At 40.1% G+C, this 26,126-nt stretch overlaps 3 protein-coding genes across 4 annotated transcripts in view; 1 reads left to right on the forward strand and 2 right to left on the reverse strand.

Moving 5' to 3' along the window:
* Nucleotides 1–7,349: 7,349 nt before the first annotated feature.
* On the reverse strand, nucleotides 7,350–13,081 carry ythdf1 (YTH N6-methyladenosine RNA binding protein F1). Its single transcript, XM_087780785.1, has 6 exons — nucleotides 12,698–13,081; nucleotides 11,979–12,003; nucleotides 9,707–9,786; nucleotides 7,970–9,607; nucleotides 7,846–7,890; nucleotides 7,350–7,740 (listed from the first exon to the last, which is right to left on the reverse strand). Exons 1-6 carry the CDS (start codon nucleotides 12,722–12,724, stop codon nucleotides 7,714–7,716), a joined length of 1,842 nt encoding a protein of 613 aa, XP_087636911.1. The 5' UTR covers nucleotides 12,725–13,081; the 3' UTR covers nucleotides 7,350–7,713.
* A 1,109-nt stretch (nucleotides 13,082–14,190) lies between these two features.
* Nucleotides 14,191–17,957, forward strand: birc7 (baculoviral IAP repeat containing 7). The gene is made up of 7 exons (XM_087780796.1): nucleotides 14,191–14,894; nucleotides 15,193–15,292; nucleotides 16,048–16,129; nucleotides 16,190–16,235; nucleotides 17,276–17,494; nucleotides 17,561–17,626; nucleotides 17,692–17,957. The coding sequence occupies exons 1-7, from the start codon at nucleotides 14,354–14,356 to the stop codon at nucleotides 17,889–17,891; spliced, it is 1,254 nt and encodes a 417-aa protein (XP_087636922.1). The 5' UTR covers nucleotides 14,191–14,353; the 3' UTR covers nucleotides 17,892–17,957.
* A 171-nt stretch (nucleotides 17,958–18,128) lies between these two features.
* Nucleotides 18,129–26,126, reverse strand: part of LOC148059721 (sodium/potassium-transporting ATPase subunit beta-1-interacting protein 3-like) — a 45,430-nt gene continuing 37,432 nt past the window's right edge. The window contains exons 6-7 of one of the 2 annotated variants that reach the window (XM_087782053.1): nucleotides 21,495–21,579; nucleotides 18,129–19,360 (exon numbers count right to left, since the gene is read on the reverse strand). In XM_087782053.1, the coding sequence (XP_087638179.1) occupies nucleotides 19,351–19,360; nucleotides 21,495–21,579 (95 nt within the window). In that variant the 3' untranslated portion in view covers nucleotides 18,129–19,350. The remainder of the gene's footprint in view (nucleotides 19,361–21,494; nucleotides 21,580–26,126) is intronic. The other variant, XM_087782054.1, reaches the window with a different exon arrangement.

A 26,126-nucleotide genomic window follows, 5' to 3' on the forward strand; every position in this document is an offset into this window, starting at 1 on the left:
ATTGCAGATGTGAGTCAATGACTTTGTGAGTCAACAAAGTCATCAAAACAATTATGGTTTATTCAGGTTTTGACTCCTTCATCTGATTTAGCTGATGTTTCACAGTAATACAAGAAACTTGTAATTTAATTAAAATAAAATAAAATGAACTTTTTTTGGTTGATTAGTTAGCTATTTAAAAACTCAGACCTGGTAAGAATACAAACATTTTTTTTAAGGTAATGGAAACAAAAAATAGAAAATGTACATGTTTTTCATCAACATAACCTCTACATGCACTCGTGTGATCATAGCACGTATTTATTATGAGTAAAAAACGTGTATACTGGTACTAAAAAAAAGGGAAAATGTATTGCTACTTTTACTAGGATTCAATTATCAAACTACACGTTTATATATATTTTTTATTATATTGTGTGGTTTGAAAAATATATATATATATGTATATTCCGAGTAATTTAGATTATTGTAATTAAAATAGATCTAGCTTTAAGTGTTGCTTTATTATTTAATGTATTTTCAATTTCTAATTTATAAAAAAAAAAAAAAAGTGATTTAATGCACGTAATTATTAAAGTTGGTTTTCTCGGGCGTAATTCCTGCGTCTTGGAGCATGCGCAGACGCACCTTAAAACATAACGATTGGTTGTTTTAATGCATTTGAGTGGGTTTTTTATGTTACCTGCTCTGGTGTGTCACCAGACAGCTAGTAGCACCTTCCATCATCATCATCAGTGTGTGCTCCATACATTAGCGTTTCTTCTCCTGGCGGGGGCCCCTCGCATAGAAATCAGCGGCCCGCCGCCTGATCGCAGAGGACAGCTTACTAGGCCTCTTGAATTGTTCAGCAGGAACAATGGCTTCTTTTGTCAACGTCTTTCTCTTTCTGCGGGCGCACAAAGCTGGAGGGTCCTTGTGGCTCCTCGCACTTAAGACGTGTTTACAGAATTACACCTCCGAATGCTCCAAACAAATCAGGAGGGGACAAGTGAGGGGAGGAAGATGGAGCCTTCTTCACCTTCTGCTCCACACCCGCTTCCCCTTTTCCGCTCGGACCTTGAAAACACCTGACGAGTTGAGAAAAAAAAAAGATGATGGGAGAGCCGAGGTCGCGACAGAGAGGATGAGTCCTGCATGCGCGAGCACAACCGTGCTTGACCTCTTCCCTCCTCTCCCCCGTCCGTGTGGACCTGAAGCAAGGGGTCCAGCTGTGCCCACTCGGCCCTTCAACTGCATTTGGGAAATCGGTATGATTTTCATGGGAAAGTTGGCTCCTCACCCCTGGACTCGACATGGCCGAGTGTTTTCATTCAAAAAAATAATTATAATTTTTTAAAAATAGACTTAATAAGGATATTGATAAAATAGTAAAAAAAAATAATGGAAAAAACACTAATACACACCCGCTTCTTAATATATTTATTTAGCAATTATTATAATTTTAAAACATACTTTTGTTCGTTAAATAAATCTACTAGCTAAATATTGGTCATTGGAATAAAATATATAAATAAAAAATACTCTGGCTGCAAAAAAAAAATGTATTTCAAATCTTGAAAAATCGCCATTTTATTCTGCATCTGTTTTTATCCAACTGTCTTTTTTCCCAGCTCGACAACGTCACGCTTAATATTTTCAACTGTTTATTAACTTGTGTTATATACTCGTCGTGGGTGTCACTTTGTTTTTTATTGCAAAAAAAATGAGCAAACGCGGATGTTGGGAATCGTTCTATTTTAAGATATTTATTTAAAATCCAACTATAAAAGCAGCTCAAGCTTTTTTTTCTTCTTTTTTTTCCCCCAGAAGTGCAGGGGCCGCAGCTCCGCACAACTGGGGCCGACTCTGCTTCTCCCCTTTTGTTGGGGCTATTGTAGGTGGTGTAATGAGGGGGGCTACGACCCCCCGATGGGGGTGCATTTGCCGTCCAAAGACCGTTAGACAGTGTGTGAATGAATGGGGGCCTGGATGTCATTGTAATGCACAGGGACAACTCCCCCCTTCATTCTGTGGAGGCCGCTCTCACAAGAGCTGCTGCACTTCAACCCTGCATCGCTGCTGCTGCACCACTGACACTGAAGGAGGATTTTTCCTTTTTCTTTTTTTTTTTTTGTCGGCCAAAAATGTAATAGTTAACCGCGTTTCTGCTCGAAGAACAGACCGCAGGGGAGAAGACGGAGGAGCCACGGATGGAAGAGAGCAAAGTGGATTTATAACACTGGACAGAATTCCATCTTCTTAAGGGTGAAGACCAGGCCTCAGTGCGTGAATCAAGATGGCAGGACGCGTTCACGTGCAGGTTTTTTTTTGTTGCTGTTGCTGTGTATTTGCTTCTTGTTAGGCAACATTTGCGTGTCTATAGGTGGAGTTACGGTAAAGAACGTGCAGGAGGTTCCTCCTCTGCATCTCTTTGTTCACGCTGCAGCAGGAGATGGATCATCCACAATCTATAGGTTTAAAACAACATCTTAATACTTCACAAAATGAGACGTATTCTGTTAATTCAGTCATTTAATATTTAAGTATATATTGTTGCGCATTGAAACACCATCAAACACGAGCTTGCTAGTGCAACCATGCATAGGATTCCGAATACAAAAAGACGGTTTAAAAGTCCGATTTTAAATTTGCCATTAAACTTATATATTTATCTGAAGCATGTTGCTCTTGAGAATACAAAAATAAAATGGCGCTGAGCAGGGCTGGTTTTAATCATTTCAAGGCCCTGGGCAGGCACAAGTGTCCAGCGTCTCCTGTATTGCTATCTTGAGCTAACAGTACTTTTAATTCAGTTATTTACATTGGAATTCAGTAAATAATTTACCATAAAAAAAACAAGTTAAAAATCATGCAATAGATGGTGTTGAGAATCTGGAATTATCGGCCACTGTAAATTAAAATGGCGGTGAGGATGAGTAAATGTGAATCCAGTGCTGCTTTGAGTCATTTCAGATGCCTTGGGCACAGAGCATAGCGTGCCCACCCCCCCTCCCCATTAACACTGCTTTCAAATTATATATTGGTTAGTGTTTAAATAATAATAGAATGTGATGCTATATATTAATATACATTGCATTATATTGCAAACTTGAATTTTATTTTGATAGAATTCCCTCTCAAAATAAAACATAATTTCTTTACTATCTTTGAATTACTACATAAGGACATGAACATTATAATAATATTCATCCTCATGATTTTGACTTAAGATTCTATTAGTATTTCTTTCATAATATTTAACAATAAGAACTGTCCCTACTTCTGTTATTATTATTGTAATATCTTTACAGTACACATTTGTATGCAAAGCATGAGATAAATGTAAACTGAAAATATACAATTTCCTTTTATATATGTATATATATTACGCATTTACAAAAAAATATATAATATAATTTGTATTTAATAGCCTTCATCTATTATGATGACATGTTTTAGAATCAGCATGATGATTTTTTAAACCGTCATCTCTGCTGGTAAAGTGCGCGAACAGCGTGTTCTGCAGTGTATACACTTGATTCGTGGAGCAGGGAGGTGGACCATCTGACCGGTGCCATATTTACTCGTGGACCGGGTGGCAGGTGGTGATGCAACTAAAAGGATGTTAACTCCGAATAAGTCAGGCCGGTTGTTTCAAGGACATTTGGAGCTGATGAGGATTTGGTTTTAATGGAGACGAGGGGGGTGGGGGGGTTGGGTAGTTGGTGTAGTGGTGGTGGGGGTCGGCCCATGACGTCACCGTGCGCCCATGTAATCCTCTTGCGCTGAAGTCCAATCAGCAGAGACTCGCAATTGTCTAGGATAGGAAGAGTGGGGCGCACTAATCCGGGAGGCAGAGGATCACACAAGCCCGGCAGAGAGGGCAACCGAACCGACTGGATTCTGACTTTAAATGGGTCACAAGATCCGAAACGGAACTGATACGGCGGCGGCGGAAGGAGCCAATTGGAGTCAAGAAGCGTCTATTTTTATTCAGGAGAAATGGCGTGATAGTGCGCAAAAAAAGGGGGGTGAGATGAAAGAGTAGAGAGAAGAGGCATCGCGCGTTTTTATTTCTCCTTCGAGGGGCGTCGATGGACCCGTGGACCAGGAGCTCCTCAGTGGGATGTACGGATGAGGACATTTTTGGATGCGGGAGGACAATGAGATGTCGCCTCAGCGCGAGCTCACCTGCCGGTAGAAAAAGCGCGCAAAACGCTGCGGTAAACAAAAAAAATAATAATCTTTTTTTTTTTTTTGGTGTTTTTTTTTTTTTTTTTTTTCTTCGTGGTGCGTTCACCGGTTGCAACAGTGGCGCAGTGATATCAATATTCCGTGCAAACACCAACACAGGCGCAGCGGAGAGCGGGGACGCGCTTTTGTTTGCTCCAAAATGCGCTTCGAGTGCGCGCAAAAAAAAAAAAAAAAAAAAAAAGAAGAAGAAGCAAAGACTGCATTCGTGAAGGGTTGTCACTCTGCGTGTTCACAGCGGACCTTGATTTAATGTCCAAACAATTAAGGCACGCGGTGAATGCCAAGAGAGGGATCCACTCTGCATCGTGTGGTACCGCGGGTTCCGTTCGGCTGGGGACAGAGAGGGCCCCGGAGGGCCACCGTAGCCACCCGTGTAAAACTGTCAGTGCACGCCCGGGCGCGTGCGCGCGTTGCTTTGATCAGGTGGGTGCAATGCGTACTTTGATCGATTGCGGTCCACCAATTAAAACGCGATCCGTTTATTATTAATGCGCGTTTTTCTTTCTACTTGTTTCTTTTGAGTTTGGAGGGTTTTTATTTTTCCCAAAACGTCCCTAATCCGAGTCACTCGATGGTACAATATTTCAAAAGTAGGCCAGCACCATAGTGGTCCAACCTCAGGCCTGCAGCGTTCAATGCGGACGGCGAGGCGCGGGGAGGAGGAAGATGGAACTGCGTGGTTATTTAGTGGTGATTTACCGCCATCTGCAGGCCAACCTCTGTCCCTGCTCCGAATCAACTCGCGCTCCAATGCAATCTTTTGAAAGGTATAAAACTGCTTTTTTTGGATGAAAACTCGAATATTCGGTACTTAGATTTTAATTATTACAACAAATGACAGACTAGTCATTTCTAAATGGAGCATTTGCGACTGGCGTTCTTTTCAGGGTGACATTGATGTGTGGAAGTAAGCCCATAACTAGGATTTATTTTGTCTGATTCAAGTTATTTACTGTTTTTATTAATTTGTCAACATGCGAATTCAATTCCACACAGGGAATCAAATAAGTCGAAAATAAGACGACTAGAATGTGGCGACAACATACGAACTAGAGCCTTCAACCACCAAACGTTTTCTGATCCTGATTTTGTGTAAACTTCTTTTTTTCAATGTGCAATTTGTTTGTTTGCTATGCATCTGCTGCCTTCATTGTCAATGCTTTGATAATCAATACTGCCTTTCGAAACGAAAGAAAAAAAGTGTACGATCAATTTTTTATTTCTACATTTGTTTTGTCTGCAATGTAATCCAACCTTCAATAAAGCTTTTTATTCATGACTCTTCTCTATGTTTGCATTCCTTTTCCAGCTTGTGTGTCGACTTTTATAGGAATAAGTAATAATTCACCTCCTGGAAGCAGAAATAAAACACTAAAGTTTGCTGAGCGTGAAGGTCCAGTATTAGGCATCAGCACCACGGAGAGCTCCCGTTAATAAACACCTGTCAATGTGTCGAGAACCAAAAAAAACGAAATTCACAGACTTCACTCCTTGAATGAATGAGATCAAGACACATTTTTGACACTTTATTAAGGCTTGATTTTAATAATTAAAAACCAAGATATATCTGTTGGACAAGTTGATGTACCCACTACAACGATGGTCTCTAAGATAATTATTCTTCAATAGTATACATCATTAATCTTCTCTCAGGTTTTTACCTGGACGTGCACGTAAATTAAGCTGATTTTTTTTTTTTTTTAGAAATGAGGAAAGATCAGCAAAGCACAAATTATTATAAGAGTTTAGCTGTTGATAACATTTCGGGTACAGATATGCTTTTAATGAAAATATATTTAAAGGTGTGCATATTTGGATGTTGTCGGAGTTTTTAAGAAAATGCCATCACAGAGATAATCCCTCAAAAATAAATGAGACATCCACTTCTGTATCACGGTGACCCCCTGAAATACTTCCATCTAGTGACACTGTTAACAGACCCGAAAAGGTGGAAAACCAACTGGTTTTGGTTTGTTTTTTTTCCAAATTTCTTTTGGTTTGAACGAGGAGAACAAGAGATGAGAGGACACTTCCAACCAAAGACCTTTAACATCTACACTCATATTCAGACAACGAAAATGTTTCCTTTTAGCATCAACATATACGTGAAACCACTCAAACAATCCTCATTCTGAAGTCATTTTTTTTTGTCATGTAACAACCAAAAAAAACACACAGAAACCACATGTAATTCTTATTTTTTTCTTTCTCGATATTAAATCAGTTACAGTAATTATTAAGGTTATACATTTTTTAGGCTTTCTCCATTAATATATAGGCTCCTACGTTAAAGCTTAGCATTACGACCAACATGATAGCAAAACAATCCAAATTCAAAGAAAAGTAAATAAGAACCGAGGATTGAGACAGAATGACAAATATGTTAACCCCTCCCCCCATTTTTCTGAGCAACGTAATTAATCATCAGCACTTTACATGGACACATCATTCTGATTGTAAAACAATTTAAAATGGCAGATGCGACAATTCTCTCAAACCAGTTTTTTTCAACAGGCAGAATCTCCTGATCCAAATCGCGAAATAAATCCCTTCTCGACGAAAAAAAAAAGAAAAAGAAAAACACAACAAGAGCGCAGAAGCGGAGGGCTGTGAACCGTGTCAACAGTACAATTTTTTGATCTAAACGGTGAGTTCGGTTTTGTCAGTTCTTTCTCAGAGGCCTTTTGCGACGACTCCTCCGAAATGTCCCGTGTGACTTCACACTATCCCTGATTTCTCCAGCAGTGTCACTGTTCTAGCAGTTTTGTTTTTTTTTTGTTGTTGTTGTTGTTGGTTGAGTATTCATCAATAATTAGGACAACGAAAAAAAAAAAACATTAAGGCTCCAGAAGAGAGGTTTCTGAAATGAAAACTGTCAGTAGTAAGCCAAAAAATAGATACTTTATCAATCTGAATGAAAAATAGATAAACCATTGAAGTTTTAGCTTCGCACAGTTCCAAGTCCGACTTTGGGCCTTTTGGATCCTCCAACCCTGTTGGCACAGTTTTACCTCTGAAGCATGGCGATGCCGCCCCCTAGTGGACAAATAGAGGCAGGACACAAATGTTCCTGATTGTACTGAAATATAAAGTGGCAGATATACTGTATATATATATTTTAATTCTCCATGGTGCAGTCAAACCCTGATTCAGTTGGAAAGAGGAGACTGAGGGGAAGGGGGTGAGGGGGGGACCAGTCTGGTGAGAGAAGAGTTCTGGATGCGGGGAGAAGAAAAAAAAAGAATAACTAAAGAGTGAAGCGGTGACCGGTGAGACATTAACTCAGCTTGTTTTCCCTGCACAAGAGGTGGGCGGACCATGGGGCGAAAAATGAGTCTTGACAATGGCAGAGATTTTTTCCCCCGTTGAATAGAAAATGAAAAAAAAAAAAAATGAAGGGCTTGGTTGCATTTTCATGTTCCGTCTCTTTAAATCAAAAGTCCTAGTGTAACTGTTGATCAAGCCAAGGATAAATGTCTTCTATTGTTTACTCCTGTTTTGGCGCTCCTGAATGGATGGAAGGAGAAGCAGCAGTTAGACAGAGAACAATAATAATATCAATAATATAGTATTAAATAGACATTTTTGTTGACAATAAAAAAAGTAATTTACCTGATCCAACCGTGAACGGCTCTGTATTTGAGGAGGTTCAAAGGTCTGAGGCAAATAAAGGGGGAGAACAGATTAAGTATCGCAGCGAGAAAAAAAAAGGACGTTATGAAAAATGGGGACCCACCTTGCGCACTTCCTCCTCCTCTTCCTGCCTCTTCTCGTAGTGGGAGAAGTCATCAAAGATGGAGGTGGTGTGTTTGTAGGTGGCGATGATCTTCAGCACCTGCTTGGCCTTCTCCAGGGGGACCTCCTGGGTGTCGCGGGAGTTGGTCACCGGCTTGTTGTCGTTGTTCTCCAGTCGGATATGGCGCAGTTGGCTATTAGGCACGTCCTTAACAAACAACCAGTCCACGTCGAATTTGCCCTTCCACTTGTCCTGAGCCCAGACGCCTGCACTGGTGCCATAGTCCACGGGTGAACGCATCTCCGCCACGCCGCAAAAATGCCCGCTGCCGTTAACGCTGTAGAGCAGGTAGACCGGGCCTTTGCCGTTCATGGCCCGGAAGGCCGAGTCCAGCCGCTTGTTTCCGTGCTCGGTGCTGCACCAGATGGAGTACTTGATGGAGCGGTGGATGTCGTCCTCGGAGTAGCTCTTGATGATGAACACGCGGCCGTTCTTCAGGTTCCACTCAAACTCCTTGGGGTTGTAGCTGTGAGCGGCTCGCAGCTTCTCCAGCACCGGGTGAGACTCTGCGCCAGGTCCCTGGTTCACAGAATTCGAGGGCCCGCCGTTCCCGCCGCCGACCATCCCCATGATGCCGTTGTCCGGGCCCATCCCTCCCTGCCCGTAGCCTTGGTTCCGGTTGCGAGGGGCGACCCAGCGGGTCTGGGGTTGCGGGGGTTGGCCGTGGTTTTGATAAGACTGAGGCAGGGGCTGATGATGCTGGTGGTGCTGGGGTTGTAAGGCCATAGGCTGCATCTGGGGCTGCACCAAAGACTGAGGGGGGGGCTGCATGGGTCCTTGCTGCATGGGGGGCTGATGCATGGCGTGAGGCATACCGAGAGCCTGCTGCTGTTGCTGCATGGGAGCCGTGGCTACTTTCGTCACAGGCCCCTTGTCCCAGGTGCCAATGTTCATGTTGTGTTTGATGGGGGGCGGAGGGAGAGCGCCCCCTGGATTGGGCATTCCAGGCTTCACCTTCGCCTTCAGCTGCTGAGGTTTGGCTGGTTTGCTGGCGATGGCCGCCCAGGAGGTGGGCTTGGGCGGCGGCATGCCGATGGGCGTGGCCCCGTTGCCCGTGGCGGCCACCGGCGGGCCGCCGATCACCGACCCCACCGCCTTGACCCCTGACCCCTGGCCCGTGACGTCACCACCGATCTTCAAACCGACCATGCCTTGCTCCAGGCTGTTCATGCCGGGGGCTTTATTCAGGGTGTCACTGTGAAAGCCAGTCTGACCATCCGGCACCAGGGTGCCGCCCAGGGAGCTGGGGGGGTAACTGTAGCTGCCCCCGTACGCCGAATTTTGAGTCTGCTGGCCCTGGGAGCCGCTGGTGCCCCAAGCAGAGAAGGCGGGATTTTCAGGGAAAAAATTAAACCTGTGGGGGTAGATGCTGCTTCCCAGGCCCCCCGGCTGTCCGAAAACGGTGTCAGGCATGAAGTGATGGTCGCCATTGCTCAAGGGTCCGTATGGGGTGAGGTACGGAATCGGAGGGTCCCCTCCTGTGGACCACGGAGCCTCACTGAGAGGGTACGGAAATCCAATAGAGGGCGCGTAGTAGCTTGACAGGTATGGGTCAGTGATGGACTGGTAGCTGTTGTTCTGGAACCATTAAAGCCAACAAACATGATTATTAAAACTACTTTCCTGTATAGAAGCAACAAAAATACATTTTATTAATATTAAAATACGGAACTTTACCTGAGTTGATTGACCAGTAAGATATGGCTCAAAGTCATTGTCGTGGACAGTCTCCTTCTGATGCAGCGAACCATTTTGCACTGCAACAACAAAAAGTAGCATTGAAACATTGATACAGCTTCTACTAAAGGCTGTACACTATGTGTATTTATTGTTTAAGTATCACCCTAGCAAACTAAAAAGAGAATTCAGTGACATCTGTAAACAGGAAGTCAGAAAATATCTTACATAATTGAATAGACAAACCAAATGAAAAAGCAGGATGTGGATCGTGATAGCAAACGTTATCAAAGACATCATGTTCATATTCTGCGTTATGTACTCTAGTCTTTGCTCCTGGAGCAGTTTAGTGGCGCCCAAAACAATATTTTGCCTATTCACAAAATACCAGAGTGATAAGAGTTTTGGAAGCACAACCAGATCTAGTAAATCCTCCTCAAACAACAATCACCTATGGTCCTGTGACAGCTTCCTGATTTAGAAACGGGGCTTCTGCCCAAAATACTGCCACATGAATAATGCAATTGTGTCCCTCGCATCCTTCTTCAGTCTTGTGAGTGCTGGAGTTCTACCAGGTTGTGCAACATCGGTGTTGATAAAGGTTTATTTTTTATATAAATATATGGGTCGGCAAACCACTTAAGTCGCTATCTAATGAATAATATATTTGATATCACACTTCCTGGTGTTAAACGGAGGGAACGAGACAAGTTTTCATAGCTGCAAAACATTTAAATAGTTTGCAGCAAGACAGTAGGAACAGAATTAAATTCAAAACATGTTTTAATTTAACGGTTTGCATTGGTATGTACGCAGTGTCACTTGAAATAAATATATATTGTACATTAAAAAATTCACAGTCACTGTATCTAACTTTTAAATGTGTATAGAAAATATTGAGATGTTAAAAAAAGAAAGGGTCATGGAAGACATAAAGGAAAAATGAATGGATAAATTGTGCTGGACATTTTCATAATAAAGTGGCAATGTTTCATGTATTTTAAATTAAATCTGTCTGCCGTGACGAGGGCCGAAGAAGTGTATCAAAGCACTCCAGCGCTATGCATCAATTTCTCCTGATAAAAAAAAAGATCTAGTGTTTTATATTCCATTTCAAAAGTAAATGTGATTACATGTGATCAATTGAAAAGAAAATGGCTTGACATACAACAATCTTTATTGTCAATAAGCCTGGTGGGGATTTTTCCATTCATTTATACACACAGATTCATCTGTGTTCACATCCCGCAGGCAAGAACAGACTGTGATATTGAGTTTTTTGTTGTTCCCTGACAGAAATAAAGTATCTACAGTATTGCTGTCCACAGGATTTGAACACACGGCAGCAGCACACATTTCAATTCAAGCAACAAAGTCACACTCAATTTCTATAATGAATTAAAAACAACACTTAGTTTTAAACGGAATTAATAGATCGGACAATGAGTCAATGAAGAAAATTCGACCAAACGACACAACTGAAGAGATTTGTGCGAAAATAAGCATCTGTGTTTATTTAAACTAAATCCACTGGAATCGGTTTCAGACCAGGAAAACCAAAGTGTACTCTCTCAAAAAACTATTAAAATTACACATCCTATGTCACGGAAACAATAAAGTAAAGCATATTGCTAAATAAAGTTGAAAAACATGTCATGTTATTGGCCAAGTATTTGTAACTTTAAAACCATCAGCTGTTTACAAATATTTGAGTATTCGATTGATTACCCAAATAATCTGCAAAACAAAAGAATCACATCATCTATTATGTCATATATTTCACAGTGAGTTTAAGTTCATTGTTAATATCAGTTGTGTGTTTTTGTCATCAGTGGTGTAATATACAAATTTCGAGCAAGTACATACTCATGAGTATAAAAAAAACACAATAAATGTTTTTTCTTAAACGTTACCATCAACAGGAGGGCAACAAATGCTGAATATTATTTGTTTTATTATGAGATACTGACTAAATTATATCTCAGAAACCTTCCTTTGAGATGGAAGAAATAGTGAGACATTATCGCCACATCTAAGCAATGTATAGAAGAGATAAACCTTTAAAAAATCAATATATTACAGGACGTACATACTAAATACTAGATAAAATGAATCTCTGGATCTACTGGTATTATATAAACACCAATCCAGATTCCCAGATATGTAAAAGCCATTGCACAAACAGCAAAAAATAGTGGTACATTGTCCGGATCTTCGATAACAAGGAGATAATAAGGATCATTTTGTGACTTGAATGACTGTTAAATCTCACCTTTAGACGCTTGTCCCTTTGATCTCTGCATCCACACAGACCCATGAAAAGACAAGAAAGGATGATGGTCAACATGTGATCCAACACACACCGAACTCGACAACATTTTTTTGTTTTAAACATGAAGGAAACTGGAGTGACTACCAGCCACCATCGGCGATCGGTGACTGTAAAAAAAAACACGTCGTTATTACGAAGACATTACGACAGACCCGCACGATCTAAGCGTTTAGTTCGCGTTTTATGGTTAATAAACTGAACGTTAGCATTCATTCACGTAATAGGCGAGCTCGCGAAGCCTCGTTTAGATCGAGAAAATAAATGCATCGTTGCCGTTATTTCCACGGATGTTATGCACGACATTCGATACGAACAATCCTCGGACGGTTTTAATTGTATTTGCGGTTTTTTTTGCGAAGCGAGTTAGCTTTAGCTTTTTCTGATGCTATCACTTCTGCCACAGGGAGTCTTTTTTTTTTACTGCTACGTCGTTGTCTTTATTTATCGTTTCGGATACAATTTCGAACCCAGTGCGGTTTAGACTAGATTTCCAGCGGTTTCCGACTTTATACGTCGCGTTATTTTACTAAATGAATCCAACTTCTTGGCGTCATTCACCGGCGGCCACCCGTTAGCAACGCGCTAGCACTTCCGAGCAGCAGCGTTAGCCCGGCAGCTCCTGAGCGAGGCTCCGTCCTTATTTTTTTTTTTGTTCCTACCTGAGGGTCAATGCTTGTGGTAGACATAATTCATGAAGCAGCTCCCTTGGATTCTCACAGAGCCTGAGCTTGTGACCGGATCTCAAAAATCCCTGTGATGTTAGAAAAGCAAAGTTCCCAGCTCGAGACGCTTAGCAGCGCCGCTTTAGCACCAGATGCTAGCACAGATGCTAGCACAGTACTTCCAACACTTCTCGCCTCCACAGATCCGACAGCAGCCAAGTCCGTACGCTGGATCTTTGATTGGAGGAGGATGTCACCGTGAGGGGTTTTTCTGTCCCAGTCCGGATAATCCCTATCGTCTATAGTCACTTTTTAATTCCAGAGAGAGACCCCCTCAGTAACGTTTACAACCCTGTACACTTCCCCAATGGCCGCTCCATCCGGGCTTTGAGGCACCGCTGCAGATCACGCGCTCACCGCCAGGGGGCCGCGGTTTAAACGCTCCATTGGTTTCATAAAAAATGCGTTTTCTAAAAGTTACAGTGATTTAAAAAAAAAGAAGTAATATACTAAATAAACATCTAATCTAAAGTTGGTCGAATTACAATCTTTTTTTCTTTTTAAAAAACGTTGTTTTTTTCCTGTCATAATAAATGTTTCCTGTCCGTTTTAGAATTAGAGTGACAGCAGTGAAAATATAAATATGAATAAGTTAAAAATACTGCAATATAGTATAAACAGAATGAATAAATACCGTTTTAAATATTGCATATAATAATATTTTTTTATAAAAGTATAAATATAAATAAGTTAAAAATAGTGCAATATGTTATAAATAGAATAAATACATAATGTTTTAAATAGTGCATAGCTCAAGTCATATTGTCAAGTCATGTTTTATTTTGATTCATGGGATTTAGATTCCAATCTTCAAAATAGACAGTTCTAAAATGTTACTTTGAGCCTTATGTGGGTCAGCAACACGACAGGTTACATTGCAAAAACTAAACTATTTGCAAGTTTTGTTTTTAAGCTTAATGTCCGCTTTATTGTCAGTTGTTTTTTTTTTCACATGTACCAGGCAAACAATGCAGAGGAAACGTTTTCCACTATGGAGATGATAGAGTGCAAAGGGACAAAAGATAATAACGTTTAAGAAACAGAAAAATAAATTTAAAAGTGTAAGTAGGAGAAAATCTTAATCCAATAAGATGAATAATGCTGTTTATTTGTTTGTTTCATTCCATTGTTTAGAACTATTTCCAAGATATTATCCAACCAGTCCCAATGAAAAGCATTAAACTACCAATTACAATGAATACGCACAATACTTTTTAAATTAATTTAAGTAAGTAAGTACTTTAGTGAGCTTTATTTGTAATGTGCCCTTCACAGATCAAGCTTTAACAACCAAACAATGCTCAGTTTAAGAGAATTATGTTCTTAAAATCAAAAGAGATGGATTAAATTGCCTCATTGTCACTAATCTTTAACACTATTCCGCTAAATAAGAGTTTATATCTATTTTTTTTTTTTGCTGTGTTGGTCTTTTATTTTGTAAAGTATCAATGAGCCAGAGGTTCCAGCATTTGGAGTCTTTTCTGGAATGTGTTTCCTGTAGGTGGCGTCGCAGCCTCCAACAGCTGATGATATGTATTCACCTGCTGAGCTGAACTCGGCTTCAGTGTGTCTCTACTATGGACCACAAAAGTGATGACCCTCACAGGACCAGAAGAGAAAGGAGTACCTTTAAGCCAGAGAGTGATGGATGACAGGAGCCCCCTGCTTTACATCCTGGAGGAGCCTCGGATGAGAACGGAGGACGAGAGGCTTCGAACTTATCACAGCTGGCCTCCGGATGCCCCCGTCACATCTGGAGACCTCGCCAGAGCCGGGTTCTTCTTCCTGGGCCCGGTGGATACGGTCCAGTGTTTCTGCTGCGGTGGGATCCTGAGATGTTGGGTGAGCGGGGACAGACCGGCCGCCGAGCACAAGAGGCACTTCCCCGTCTGCAGCTTCATTATGGGTCGGGACGTCGGGAATATTCCTCTCCAGGCCGGGCCTTCCGATCTGGTGGACGGCCAGCTGTTGACCCACCTTCAGCGGCTGACCATCGACGACCAGGGCTCGGGGGTGCAGGCGGTCTACCCGGAGCTCGAGGCCGAGGATTCTCGCCTGACCACCTTCCACAACTGGCCCACAGAGGCCTCAGTCCAGCCGGATGTCCTCGCCAGAGCCGGATTCTTCTACACAGGTATGTGTTACTACACTCATTATTTTTCATCCTGCCTTATCCGCGCAACATTCAGCACTGACCCAGTGACTGCCAGAGTGACCTGTTTTTGTCAGGCCTCAATGGTCCTGCTGAGTCAGCATGTTTTGAAAAGAAAACCCTCGACAATAGCCGCAGTCATGATCACGGAAAGTGACGTTTAAGTAACCCCAAATACTTCCACAGGTGTTCATTCAAAAGTTTTATTTTATTTTTAAACTCTTAAATAGTAATAATATTCCACTTTCTTTTCTTGTAAAAAATAAATGTTTTTAAACAGGTCACGCTGACAACGTGAAATGCTTCTACTGTGATGGTGGGCTGCGGAACTGGGAGCCAGGAGATGACCCCTGGCAGGAACATGCCAAATGGTTTCCACGGTAACCGTAGAACATATATAAACTACACAGATATGTGTACCAGAATTAGAGTTAAATAGATGATGTAATATTTAGGAGTAAGAGTCTAGGAAAGAATCCAGCGATACAATGTGTATCATGATACAGAGGCAGCAATACGATATACTGCAATATTATATAAACTAGGATTTATTTGTAGTATTGTCCGAGTACTTGGCATTGCAGAATCAAGAGACCGCATGACTCTTAAAGTCGTAAATGTTTGTTTCAAGACCAAACTATGCACAAAAATAAGCTTTAAAAGCAGATGGAGTTCACTGTATCCTCTTGTCCCCAGTCATCACCGGGATCTCGCAAGATTGAATTTATTAACTCATTTCTCTTCTACGTTTCTTTAGCTGGAGTATTAGCGATGAAAATGACCCGAAAATACATTTAAAATAATTATTTCCGAAACACTTAGAACTTGTTAAAATTCTACTTTAATTTTGTTGAATAATAAAATGCATTATTATTTGAAAGCCATAAGAAATGTAAAAAAATAAATTAAAATGAAACATTAAAAATCGATAAAGTGCTGTTAAATATCAACACAGTATCATAAAAGAAAACTTGCGATATTTCTCTTTTTTTCCATCATAACAAAGCTTTGTTTTCTTCTTTTTTGAAACATCTTTTTGGCTTGACCGCTCCTCATGACAGTCACACAATATAATGTTGGCCCCTCTGGGAATGTCCATGTTTTTAATTTCCTGTGTACACACATTATTCCTCAGGTGTGAGTTTTTAATTCAGGAGAGGGGGCAGGATTATATCAGCAACATCCAAGACACTCATTTCCACATGGGAGAGACTGAGGTGAGACTCTTGAGGAAATGTTTGAAGGTTGTTAAATAATCCCATGAATTTATCTGACAGGGCGAGTCGCAAACTTCATCCGACAGAGAGGTCGGCTTGAGAAATGGTAAGAGTTGTCAATGTGGTATTTGGTATATGGTATTAATGAAATTAAAACGTGAAAAAAACGGCATAGAATTTGTATGATTAAAATCATGAAACGGCAGTCAGAGTAAATCAAGATTATCGGGGGTATACAAAACAGAACAGGTGTGTTTTTAGTTTAGATTTAAATGTTAATGAAATAATTTTGAACAATGACCTGGAGACCAAAATAGTGTCTTACTCTTGTCCTCCCAAAACACTTAATTATAGGGTTTAACAACTTGTTTTGTCATTATCAAAAGTAAAAATTCCCCTGTTTACCTGTGTACACCTAATATATTCAATCAAAAGTATCATTTACTTAACAAAATAATGTAATCATACCATTAAAATATGCCAGATATTATAGGGTTGTTTTTTTGTTCTTTAAATTAAAATAAAAAAAACATGTATATAGAAATAATGTTGCCATCAGAAAAACTGTAAAGTAAAATAGCACGACCAGCAAAAAAAAAAAAAAAATCATCTCACTAAAAAGGCTGAATCAGTGGAAGCCCTTGACTTGTTTCCTCACAACATGATGGACCCACATAGAGTTTTTGTTTACCCTTTTTAGAGTTTTTAGATGACTTGTCGCAGGCTTATGTTACCTTGGAAGGAAAAAAAGCATATTTCAGACAGAAATAATTATTAAAAAATGTTTAACTTTTGTATTTCTTATTTATTTGTATAACTATTAGAACTTCTGTGTTACTGTCTTTTTTCATTGTTTTATTATTTGTCTGGTTATGGTGTCCTTGTGTGTTTTAAACCATGGCTTATAAATAAAATGAATCATTATTATTAGTATTAAATAATTAACCAAAATGCACTTTAATTTCTGTATTTTAAAGCAACTATGTCGACGGAATGCTATACTTGCTAGTTTAGCTGGTCAATAACAATATTTATAAGATTATAATCCAAAAATTTAAATCTCCAAATGAAAAAAAAAACTTTTATCAACTGTTAGAAATGTTATAACAAGGGTAAAAATGACATGACATCGTAGTTGCTCTGTAGTTTCAGGGGTGGTTGGAAGCCTGGCGGCGTCGTCCGCGATGCTCTCTCCAGTGGTGCAGACCGTCCTGCAGATGGGCTTTGAAGTGGGTCTGGTGGAGAGCCTGGTCCAGACCAAGTACCTGTTGACAGGTCAGCACTACACCAGCGTGTCCGACCTGGTCTCCGACGTGCTGCAGGCCGAGGAGGAGGAGGACGGCGACGGAACATCACAGAGCAGAGGTGACACCAGAGCCGACGGACCGAGACGCTCCGGTCAAGCGTTTCATTGTCATGTCGCGTTTGCAGAGTCAGAGGTGAGACAGGGATCCAGCACCGGCGGTACGGAGACGCACATATCCGCCAAGGAGAAAGGTCAGAGGTCACTGTTTTGTGTCACGCTTTATGGAGATGCTGACGATCCCAAGTCTCTTTCAAAGTGAAGGACCACAGTCCGGAGGAGCTTCTGAGGCAGCTGCAGGAGGAGAGGACCTGCAAGGTGTGCATGGACAAGCTGGTGTCCATCGTCTTCATCCCCTGCGGCCACCTGGTGGTGTGCGGCGACTGCGCGGCCAGCCTCCGCCACTGTCCCATCTGCAGGGCCGTGATCCGGGGCAGCGTCCGAGCCTTCATGTCCTGAGGCTGCCGTGCCAGAGTGCGGTTTATTTAACAAACCTTCATATTTAAATAAAAATATTCAACAGTTGCTCAATGAGTTTTGATTATAAAGCAACAGTTGGAAAATAAAATGCAATTAAAACGACTATAAATCCTCCAAAAAAATACATTCAATCACCTTATTCAGGAAACACTTATAAAAGCTACTTTATATCCATCCATATGCAGTTTAGAAATAAAAAAAACAATTAGAAAAGACTACTTTCTTATTTTTTTAATTAAAGATCTATTTACATGAACACGACACACAACAGGTTGAACACAAACGGATTACAACGGATCACATGAAAACGTAAAAACAAAAATATATATTGACAGTGCTGCGCCATCTTTATGGACAGCAGCGTATTTATAACAAACCAATCCTGGTTCAAAGGAGATAATGTTGAGGTTATATTGCACTGAGAGGAAGACTAGTTATTTTTTAGTGTCATTGGTTACTGATTATAACACTCGTTATGTACAATGCGAGGTGTCGTGTGTTCCAGTTGGAAGTTTGTAAACTTCACGATCAATTAAAAAAAAACAGAAAAAGTCAAAGAACGAGGATTTCTTTTTTTGGGAAAACAGCGTCCGTGACCGCTAGAGGGCGGCCACGAGTCACAACAACAGCAGAAGGCAAAACGGGATCTGACCCGAACGCCCTAAAAATGAGAAGGCGACGATTCCGGTTCAGGTTTTTAGATCCGCATTGATCTTGAACATAAGATCAGGGGTTTAAACTTTAAACAGTTTTAAACACCGAACTTCACAGCGTTTTTTAAACTCCATTTTTAAGTTAAATATAAACTGGCCTCAGTTGTCTCCATCAGTAGTATTACAGGATGTGGATAAAACAGAAGAGACTATTTGGTTAAAAAAAACAAATAAAACAATAGCCACAATAATCAACTTTTGTGTTCTCGTAAATCATGTTTTTTTGGCTATTTACATTTTTCTATTTTTGTCACTCCATCCCTCCTCTGGCCACTTCCTGCTTGTGTATTTATGTGCAGGGAGTTTCCCCCCCGAACAAAAGTAAACGGGCCACACAACGGCCGATTCCACAAACCAAACACTAGAAAAAAATCAAGCCTCCAGCCAAAGATCTGATCTAAATGAGCAACAAACATCCTAAATCACAGAGAGCAGGGAATGCTGGGAGTGCTCGGGTCACTCTCGCAGAGACACTCTACAATCATGGGCGATATCACAGTAAACCACCTTCGGTACGGCGGTGGAAAAAACAAACAAAACCCCAGAATATTTGCGCTTCGTGATTAGACAAACGTTGATGAAGAGTCCGGATCGCTGGCGTGGACGTTCACCAGTGAACCACACAATTAAAGACAAATGAAAAAGGAGCTGGAATGTCCGACAAGTCCAAGCACAGCAGAAGTCTCCGGTACGAACAGCCATTGTTGCCGTTGACCTCCGTCTATTTACGTAGACCTGGAAGAAGAAGAAGAAGAAGAAAGAGGAAGATTTTAATTTCATAAAGCATTGTTTTCATGGGGAGATAACGCTATCCCAGCTACATAGGGCGAGAGGCAGTTATCCAGGGGTTTCAAATGCTTGCCTTGAGTAAGAAAACACTTCAATACTAGTTAGAACTGTTTCATTACGTTGAATTGTTTCCTCATCATCATCATCATAATCATCATCATTACTACTCGGCGCTTTAAGTTACTGATTTACAGTTTTATTCTTGTTAAACTACATTTAAAGATGTTTAAAATAAGCCCCTGATCGTCTTTGTTAATTAAGTATTTGCCTTAATAACCATGTATTTAAAATATAAACATTAACACCGGAGTTGTCTGCACTAATTTAAAATTTAAGTATGTGATCCATGTCAGCAATGTTTTTAAATGAACAAAAATAAACTGAGAGAAAAATCACAGACTCTGGTTCATTTAAATAGGATTTAAAATATGTAAATGAGGGCATGGAAAGGCTGAAATTAATTAGACGTTTATTGAGATGTACAAAGAAAGTGCTTGTATTTGTGTGCACGCGCAGATTCATACATCTGAATATTTTTGAACCATTTTCTTAATCTGAGTGTGCGACGGTTTTTAGTCGAAAATCCACAAACACTTCTTTGTACATGAGGCCCCATGAGTAAACAAAGTGGTTCCAAAGCGAGTCAACTGTACTGTGTAGAGTTTCAGGAAGACGTTTCACCCCTTATTAAAGAAGCTTCATCTGTTCCTTTCTTCCTGAAACTCTACACAGTACAGTTGACTCACTTTGGAACCACTTGGATAAACCATGACCTGGATGAAGGAATATTTACACGGACATACCCGGAGTTAAAATAACAAAACAAGCTTATTTAAACATGTGAAATAGTTCAAAAGCAGCTATTGGTCAATAATCTTTTAATGCATTTTTAAACTTGAACTTCAATTTAAGTCATATTTGAAACTCAATATTTACTTATCTCAGTAATCTTTGTATGATTTTCTTTGTGTTATTTCCTTAGGTCCAAGTTCTTTATATTTGCACTTTGTTCTTTTTATTTGTGCTTTGTTCTCGTTCATGATTTTATTAAAACTATCTTCTGCTTTGTAATGGAAACCCAAAGGATATCTCCAGAAAGATTAGTAAAGTCTAGCTAATCTAATCTAATCTAAACGTTTTCCTTCATAGAACAATCACTTAAATTGTTCAACCATAATTAACCCATACAAAGTGTAACTAAAGTAGTAATTGAAGGGTTAATTAGATATTAAAAATAATTATTTCACCCTAACTTCCATTTAATTTAATAAAAAAAATACATTTTAGTCATTGGAAGACACAATTAAAGTGTTTAAAGAAAAACTTTCTTCTGAATTATTTGGTCGGTTTACAATTTTGAAAACCACCTTTGGTTAAAACACTAAAAAAAGCTAAAGGATCTGTTCAAAAAACTACTTTCAGGGAGTGACTTTTAAGAAAAACAGAGCGAGCGACCACATTACAATAACAGCGAGGCGGAGGCACTTCTGGATGAAACTCGGTTGAGGAATGAACCGGAAGTGTTGACAATACAAAAAACGAGACCATTGTCGAAATTGTCGTTTCATATTTTCGAGTGAATGCGTGCGGTCGACCCCTCGTCACCTTGACAGCGAAAAGTGGCCGAGGAATAAATGAATCCATCAGTGCGGCGGCGGAGATATATTTAGCAGGCGGTGGAACAAACGTCGCTCCAGGAGTTTGACTGGTCTGTCATGAGCTAATGAAATATGGATGCCAGAAGAATGTCCCGACTCTTATCAAAATTTCACAACTTGACTGATTCATCGATTTTTTTTTTGTTTTTACCTCCCTCCTGAGTCACATGGTTATCAGCCCTCGCTAACAGAGGAGTGACGCTCAAATGAAAGGCTGCCTCACTCCCTGGAGGCCCTAAGACAGGACGTAGCATGCCCACCGAGAGCTTCTCGCTTCAGACGTGACTCAAACCATGGGTGAACATGCAGGGGTTGTGTCACTTCCTGCTGAGTCAGGATATCAGCGATACACATGGGAGACGTAAACACATGGCAGGGGTTGGTGAGGTGGGGGGGGGGGGAGACAGAATGCTCATACTTACGGATACATGGGCTTTAAAAGGAGATGAGATGGTTTCTCATTGACATGGTAGAGTGGGAATGGGTCAAATCCACCAATAAAATCAACTGAAAACAAAGAAAATAAACACAAAAATATGTGATAAATTGAAAGACAGACAGATGAACTGAGAAATAAAAAATGACAGATGATAAACAACGACCAGAGCGTGTGACGTTTGAAGTGATTTATCCATCATTTAACGACTCAGAATTAAACTTTATCGACAGCTGTGCGAGGGAAGATACAAGGCACGTCGCATTATTTCCTTTGATGGTTTTTATAGTCGCTGCACGGTGGCGTCTCTTCATGGGTCACAACACGCGTGACGGTCTGGGCTTTTTAATGTCCAGTTTTATTTCAGGCCAACTATAGACGTTTGGAGCTCTCGCGGAGCCGAGTTTAATGGAGTTTGAAACATGAGGTGTTCACTATAAATAAACCTGACAAGACCAGTTTTAGAGGCTTTCATGCCGTTTGTTGCAACCCCCGCACGCGACATCTTTGAAAGCACAAACATCGCTCTTATTGAGACGGACAAGTGACTAGCTTTTCATTTGTAGGATGAACGTTTGCAAAAAAGGGAGACAAGGAAGTATTAGTTTTCGGTGGAGCTTGGTAGTTCAAATTGAAATCTTTGCATTCACTTGTATGGCTTCTAACCGCTGCTGCTTGCGGCGATTTGGAACAAGCTGAACTAAAATAAATCAATTTTAATGGAAGCGTAAGTTCAATTCCTGGCAAATTATTTCTTGAACCATGGACTTGCTTTGACCATCTTAAATCGAGTCCTTGGTGGATGCATGCATGTTCTCAGTGCTTTAAAAAAAAGGTTGTTACTTGTACACACACAAAATATGTTGTTTTTACATTTACCAAATTCACAATAATCAATATTGCAAGAAGAAAACGACTAGAACCCGACTACAATATTTAAACTGAATCAACTTTAAGGCACTAACATGTGAAATTTAAAACGTTGTTTCTGGCTCCCCCTAGTGTCAGAACAGTATAACAGTATATGTCTTGGCTTGTCTTTTGCAACATTGCCACGTTACAAAGGTTTTAAATAAACAGGATAAAGGCTCTTGGTGTGTCAAGTTTATTGCTTTTATCTTCCTGGTGAGTTCCTCTTAGTACTCAAAAGTAAAACACTGTTAAAATAATAGAGAGCGGTTCTAAATGAGTCATGAAGCGGAAGTTAAACTCATTTATACACAAATTATGAAATGAATAAATGAATATATAAATTATGTAAAACAATGTGACACAATTTTACATATTACGGATTTAATTATGTATTATTTTTGTATGTCCTTCTATGGTAATGTCTTTTATTTGATTTGATAAATCTCTTTTAATTTCATTAATATTATTTCTTTTTTTCTTTTTTTTAATTACTGTGTGTTTACAACACAGGCAATAAAATGTATGATTTTGATTTTAAGTCAAATTATTATCCTTAATTATTTTTCTTTAACGTCTATATAATGTAAAATAAAAGAGAGGGAAGTTGCTTTCTTTGTGGCATTCACGCTTGGAAAAGACAAAAACAATTTTCGGCTACGTGTTTATCTGCCTAACGTGGAAGGGAAACAGGTGAACAGTGGCCAGCTGTCAAAACACAACTCCTTCTATCGCTTCGAAAACACTGATGACCTTCAGCCCGACACTGACGCTCGAACCCTCTGTTTATTTTCTCTCTCTTCTGAGGTCAAACTGTGAAGAGCAAAGGGAGCGAGCCGGTGTCGTTTATCACAACAGCCAGAAAACTCCACTTCCCCTAAATTTAGAGGGATGAATTTGATTTTTTTTTTTTTTGAAAATGGAGGAAAACTCGGTTTTTGGGTTTGACACGGAGAGAAAGAAGTGTCACGCTCGTCACTGTGACCGACAGGAGCCAATGGGATTAGAGGGAGGGAGTGAATATGGAGAAGGTCCAATGTCCAGGAGCGACGAGTGCTGTTTAAAAACCAGACGAAAAATACAGGATAAAAAACAGCAGGGATTAGTGAAAAAGCTACACTTGGAAAAAAAAACAAACACATGGAAAGTTCCAGAGTGACTTCTGCTCTGATAAAAAAGTATCTGCAGAAACTGATATGTGGACAGGATGAGCACAAAGAGCCACATGGGGGTTGGACTCGGGAGTGTCTGTTTCCTGTGACCCTGCCGTGGTTTTGCAACAGTTCTGCACAGAATCTTTCCGTGACTATGGATATCAAGAGATATTTGTTTATATTTATCTTACAGCAGTTTATTTTGAGCGAGAAAGTGGCGAAAAGTTGTAATTTTATGAATCATTATATCTTCTTCCCGTCTTATTTAATATAAAACTCAACCGTGTTTAGCTACGATGGACGTAAAAACGCCAATAAAGATTGTATAAATTAGTAAGAAATAAAGGAAGTGGGAACAAACTCTATTCATTGCTGCACTAAAACACAAAGCTTTTATTTGAAGTCAATCTAAATGAAGTTTGACGTCGAGACCCAAAAAAAAACATACAAATGAGAGTGAAGATGAAACGTCAATTTATAATCTGTGCTCAGATTATGCTCACAAACGTGCTGTTGTGTCAAGAAAGTAAATCCAAGCAATGCATTAGATCCGAGATGAGAAAATAGGAGTGTCAGATATTTGATACACAAATGAGCGTGAAGAAATCACAGATAAGGAGTCTGAGTGGAGAGGAAGAAAAATAAGTTGATAAAGATTGTGATCCCTCATGTGCAACGCTGACAGAAAATTAACTTTTCTTTTTTCAAATCAGACGGTTGATTGTCTATTGTCTAAATAATGCTACAAATACAGTAAACCATAGAAATATGAATCAACGATTTTAATCCTTCACCACAAATGCTATCAGAAGTAGGATGTCAATAACAAGCCTTTTGGATCTCTTCACCCTTCATGACAAAAATTCTGAACTAACAAACTAGCTAGCGCAAGAGCTATTTAAGCCCTGAAGCAATGAATGTCTTTTCCTAGAAAATAACAACCCCAAGTCTTCGTCTTCATCTGTAGATTTCTTTTGGCAGGAGTCACATCTGAGTTGGTTTGTGGCGGTCTCCCCCCCTCCCCCTCTTAAGGAGCTCCAGAGCAGGAAGATATCGCAAGTTGGTAGAGTCCCCCCAACAAGCTCTACTCCGATCGCTACCCCAACTTGAACTTTTGGATATTCCCGAGACTGACGTTGTCAGCGTTTTCTTGTTACAGCAGGTTTTGAGTTTTTTTATATACAGTATTAAAGAAAGTGGCTTTTGTTTGTTTGACATATTTAACAAATACTTGTGAGACGTTTATAACATGCTTTTATTATAAATGATTGATGGAAAATTACTGCACTTGTGAGTCGATTGTGTTATCAAATTGGCTAAAACCACAGGTATTTAAATGTTAATCATTGCTTATTTATTTATACCGCAAAGCACTTAAAATAAAACTATTTTAATATTAATTTATTATACTTTATATACTGTATATATATATTTTCTTTTTAAAAAAGTGTGTCAAGTGAAGATTTAATGTGTGAGAATCTCGTAAATGTTACCTTATTTACTTATTTATTTACTTTTAAAATCTAGAAAAACACTAACCTTTGTATGATCCATTTAAGACAAGCTGTGATTTATTCCAGTCTGTGTTTTTCCCGTTTTAAATTTGTTCTCGCCTCTTGAATAAATAAGGAAGTTTAAGTTATAAGTTGTGACCGAAACAGTTCTTACTTACTAGAAGATTCTGTATCAAACTCTCCTCATTATGAGTAACATTGTTGTGATTTTAAACCCATTCTAATGTCTTTTCTTTGTCTAAGTTCAATGCCTTAAGTCAGATTCTTAACCAGGCCATTACCAAGAGTATTTCTGCTGCTTCCATTATGGTAAACGACGTCAATAATTATTTGTGTTTCTAAAGCGTTTTCTTGTGAGACGGAGAAACTTTTCAACATGGTATTAACTATTTACATCTGATGGAGATTCTTCCCGCGAAGTGTCTTGGTCTGGTGCAGTGGATTTTCTGGGGCTGTGACTCAGCACAGAGGAGCCTCTGCATAATTAGCAGACATGCTAAAGAGAGCTTATCCCGATGCGAGGCGGCTAACTCCGTGACCTACTTTACAAAGAGGATCCCCCCCGCCCCCCAATCCCCTCGCTCGGTCTGACGGTGTGTCTGGGAAACGCTGATAAGTTCGAGATCCACACTTTGCAGTGACACGAAAACATGTGATGAGCCTTTATCTGCTCGGGCGGAGAAGAGATAAAGTCACATTAAAGAGTAAACACTCGTGAGTACCGCGGGTCTAAAAAGCGACGACTAACCTTGACTGACTGTGTGTGTCGCTTGTTTAACAGCTTGTTTTTTTTTTTTGTTGCGAGCGTGATCATCCCCGCTTTTCCGCCAACAAGCCGGAGCACTCAGATCCACCTCATCTGTCTCCCCGGAGAGAGCGAGAGTGCTCGGCATGAGAGCAATACCTGTCCTATGTGCTTATTTGCAAGACGCTCGTCTTGTCTTGAGTAGTTTGTTTCGTCTTCTGACAAAAAAGTCTCTCAAGCCACGTTCTGTCCACTTTACTTTTGCCCTTCGAACACCTCTCTTCTACTGGAATGTC

The sequence above is a fragment of the Callionymus lyra genome, chromosome 19 (assembly GCF_982586985.1).
Source record: "Callionymus lyra chromosome 19, fCalLyr1.hap1.1, whole genome shotgun sequence".
NCBI classification, from domain to species: domain Eukaryota; kingdom Metazoa; phylum Chordata; class Actinopteri; order Syngnathiformes; family Callionymidae; genus Callionymus; species Callionymus lyra.

Excerpts from the sequence above, each read along its gene's own strand:
- ythdf1 (XM_087780785.1), bottom strand. The coding sequence starts at position 12,724 with ATGTCTACCACAAGCATTGACCCTCAG. Across the intron at positions 9,787-11,978 it reads AAAGGGACAAGCGTCTAAAG|TGCAAAATGGTTCGCTGCAT; the intron begins GTGAGATTTAAC and ends TTGTTGTTGCAG. Across the intron at positions 7,741-7,845 it reads GCCGTTCACGGTTGGATCAG|GAGCGCCAAAACAGGAGTAA; the intron begins GTAAATTACTTT and ends CCATCCATTCAG.
- birc7 (XM_087780796.1), top strand. The coding sequence starts at position 14,354 with ATGACCCTCACAGGACCAGAAGAGAAAGGAGTACCTTTAAGCCAGAGA. Across the intron at positions 14,895-15,192 it reads AGCCGGATTCTTCTACACAG|GTCACGCTGACAACGTGAAA; the intron begins GTATGTGTTACT and ends GTTTTTAAACAG. Across the intron at positions 16,130-16,189 it reads TCCACATGGGAGAGACTGAG|GGCGAGTCGCAAACTTCATC; the intron begins GTGAGACTCTTG and ends TTTATCTGACAG.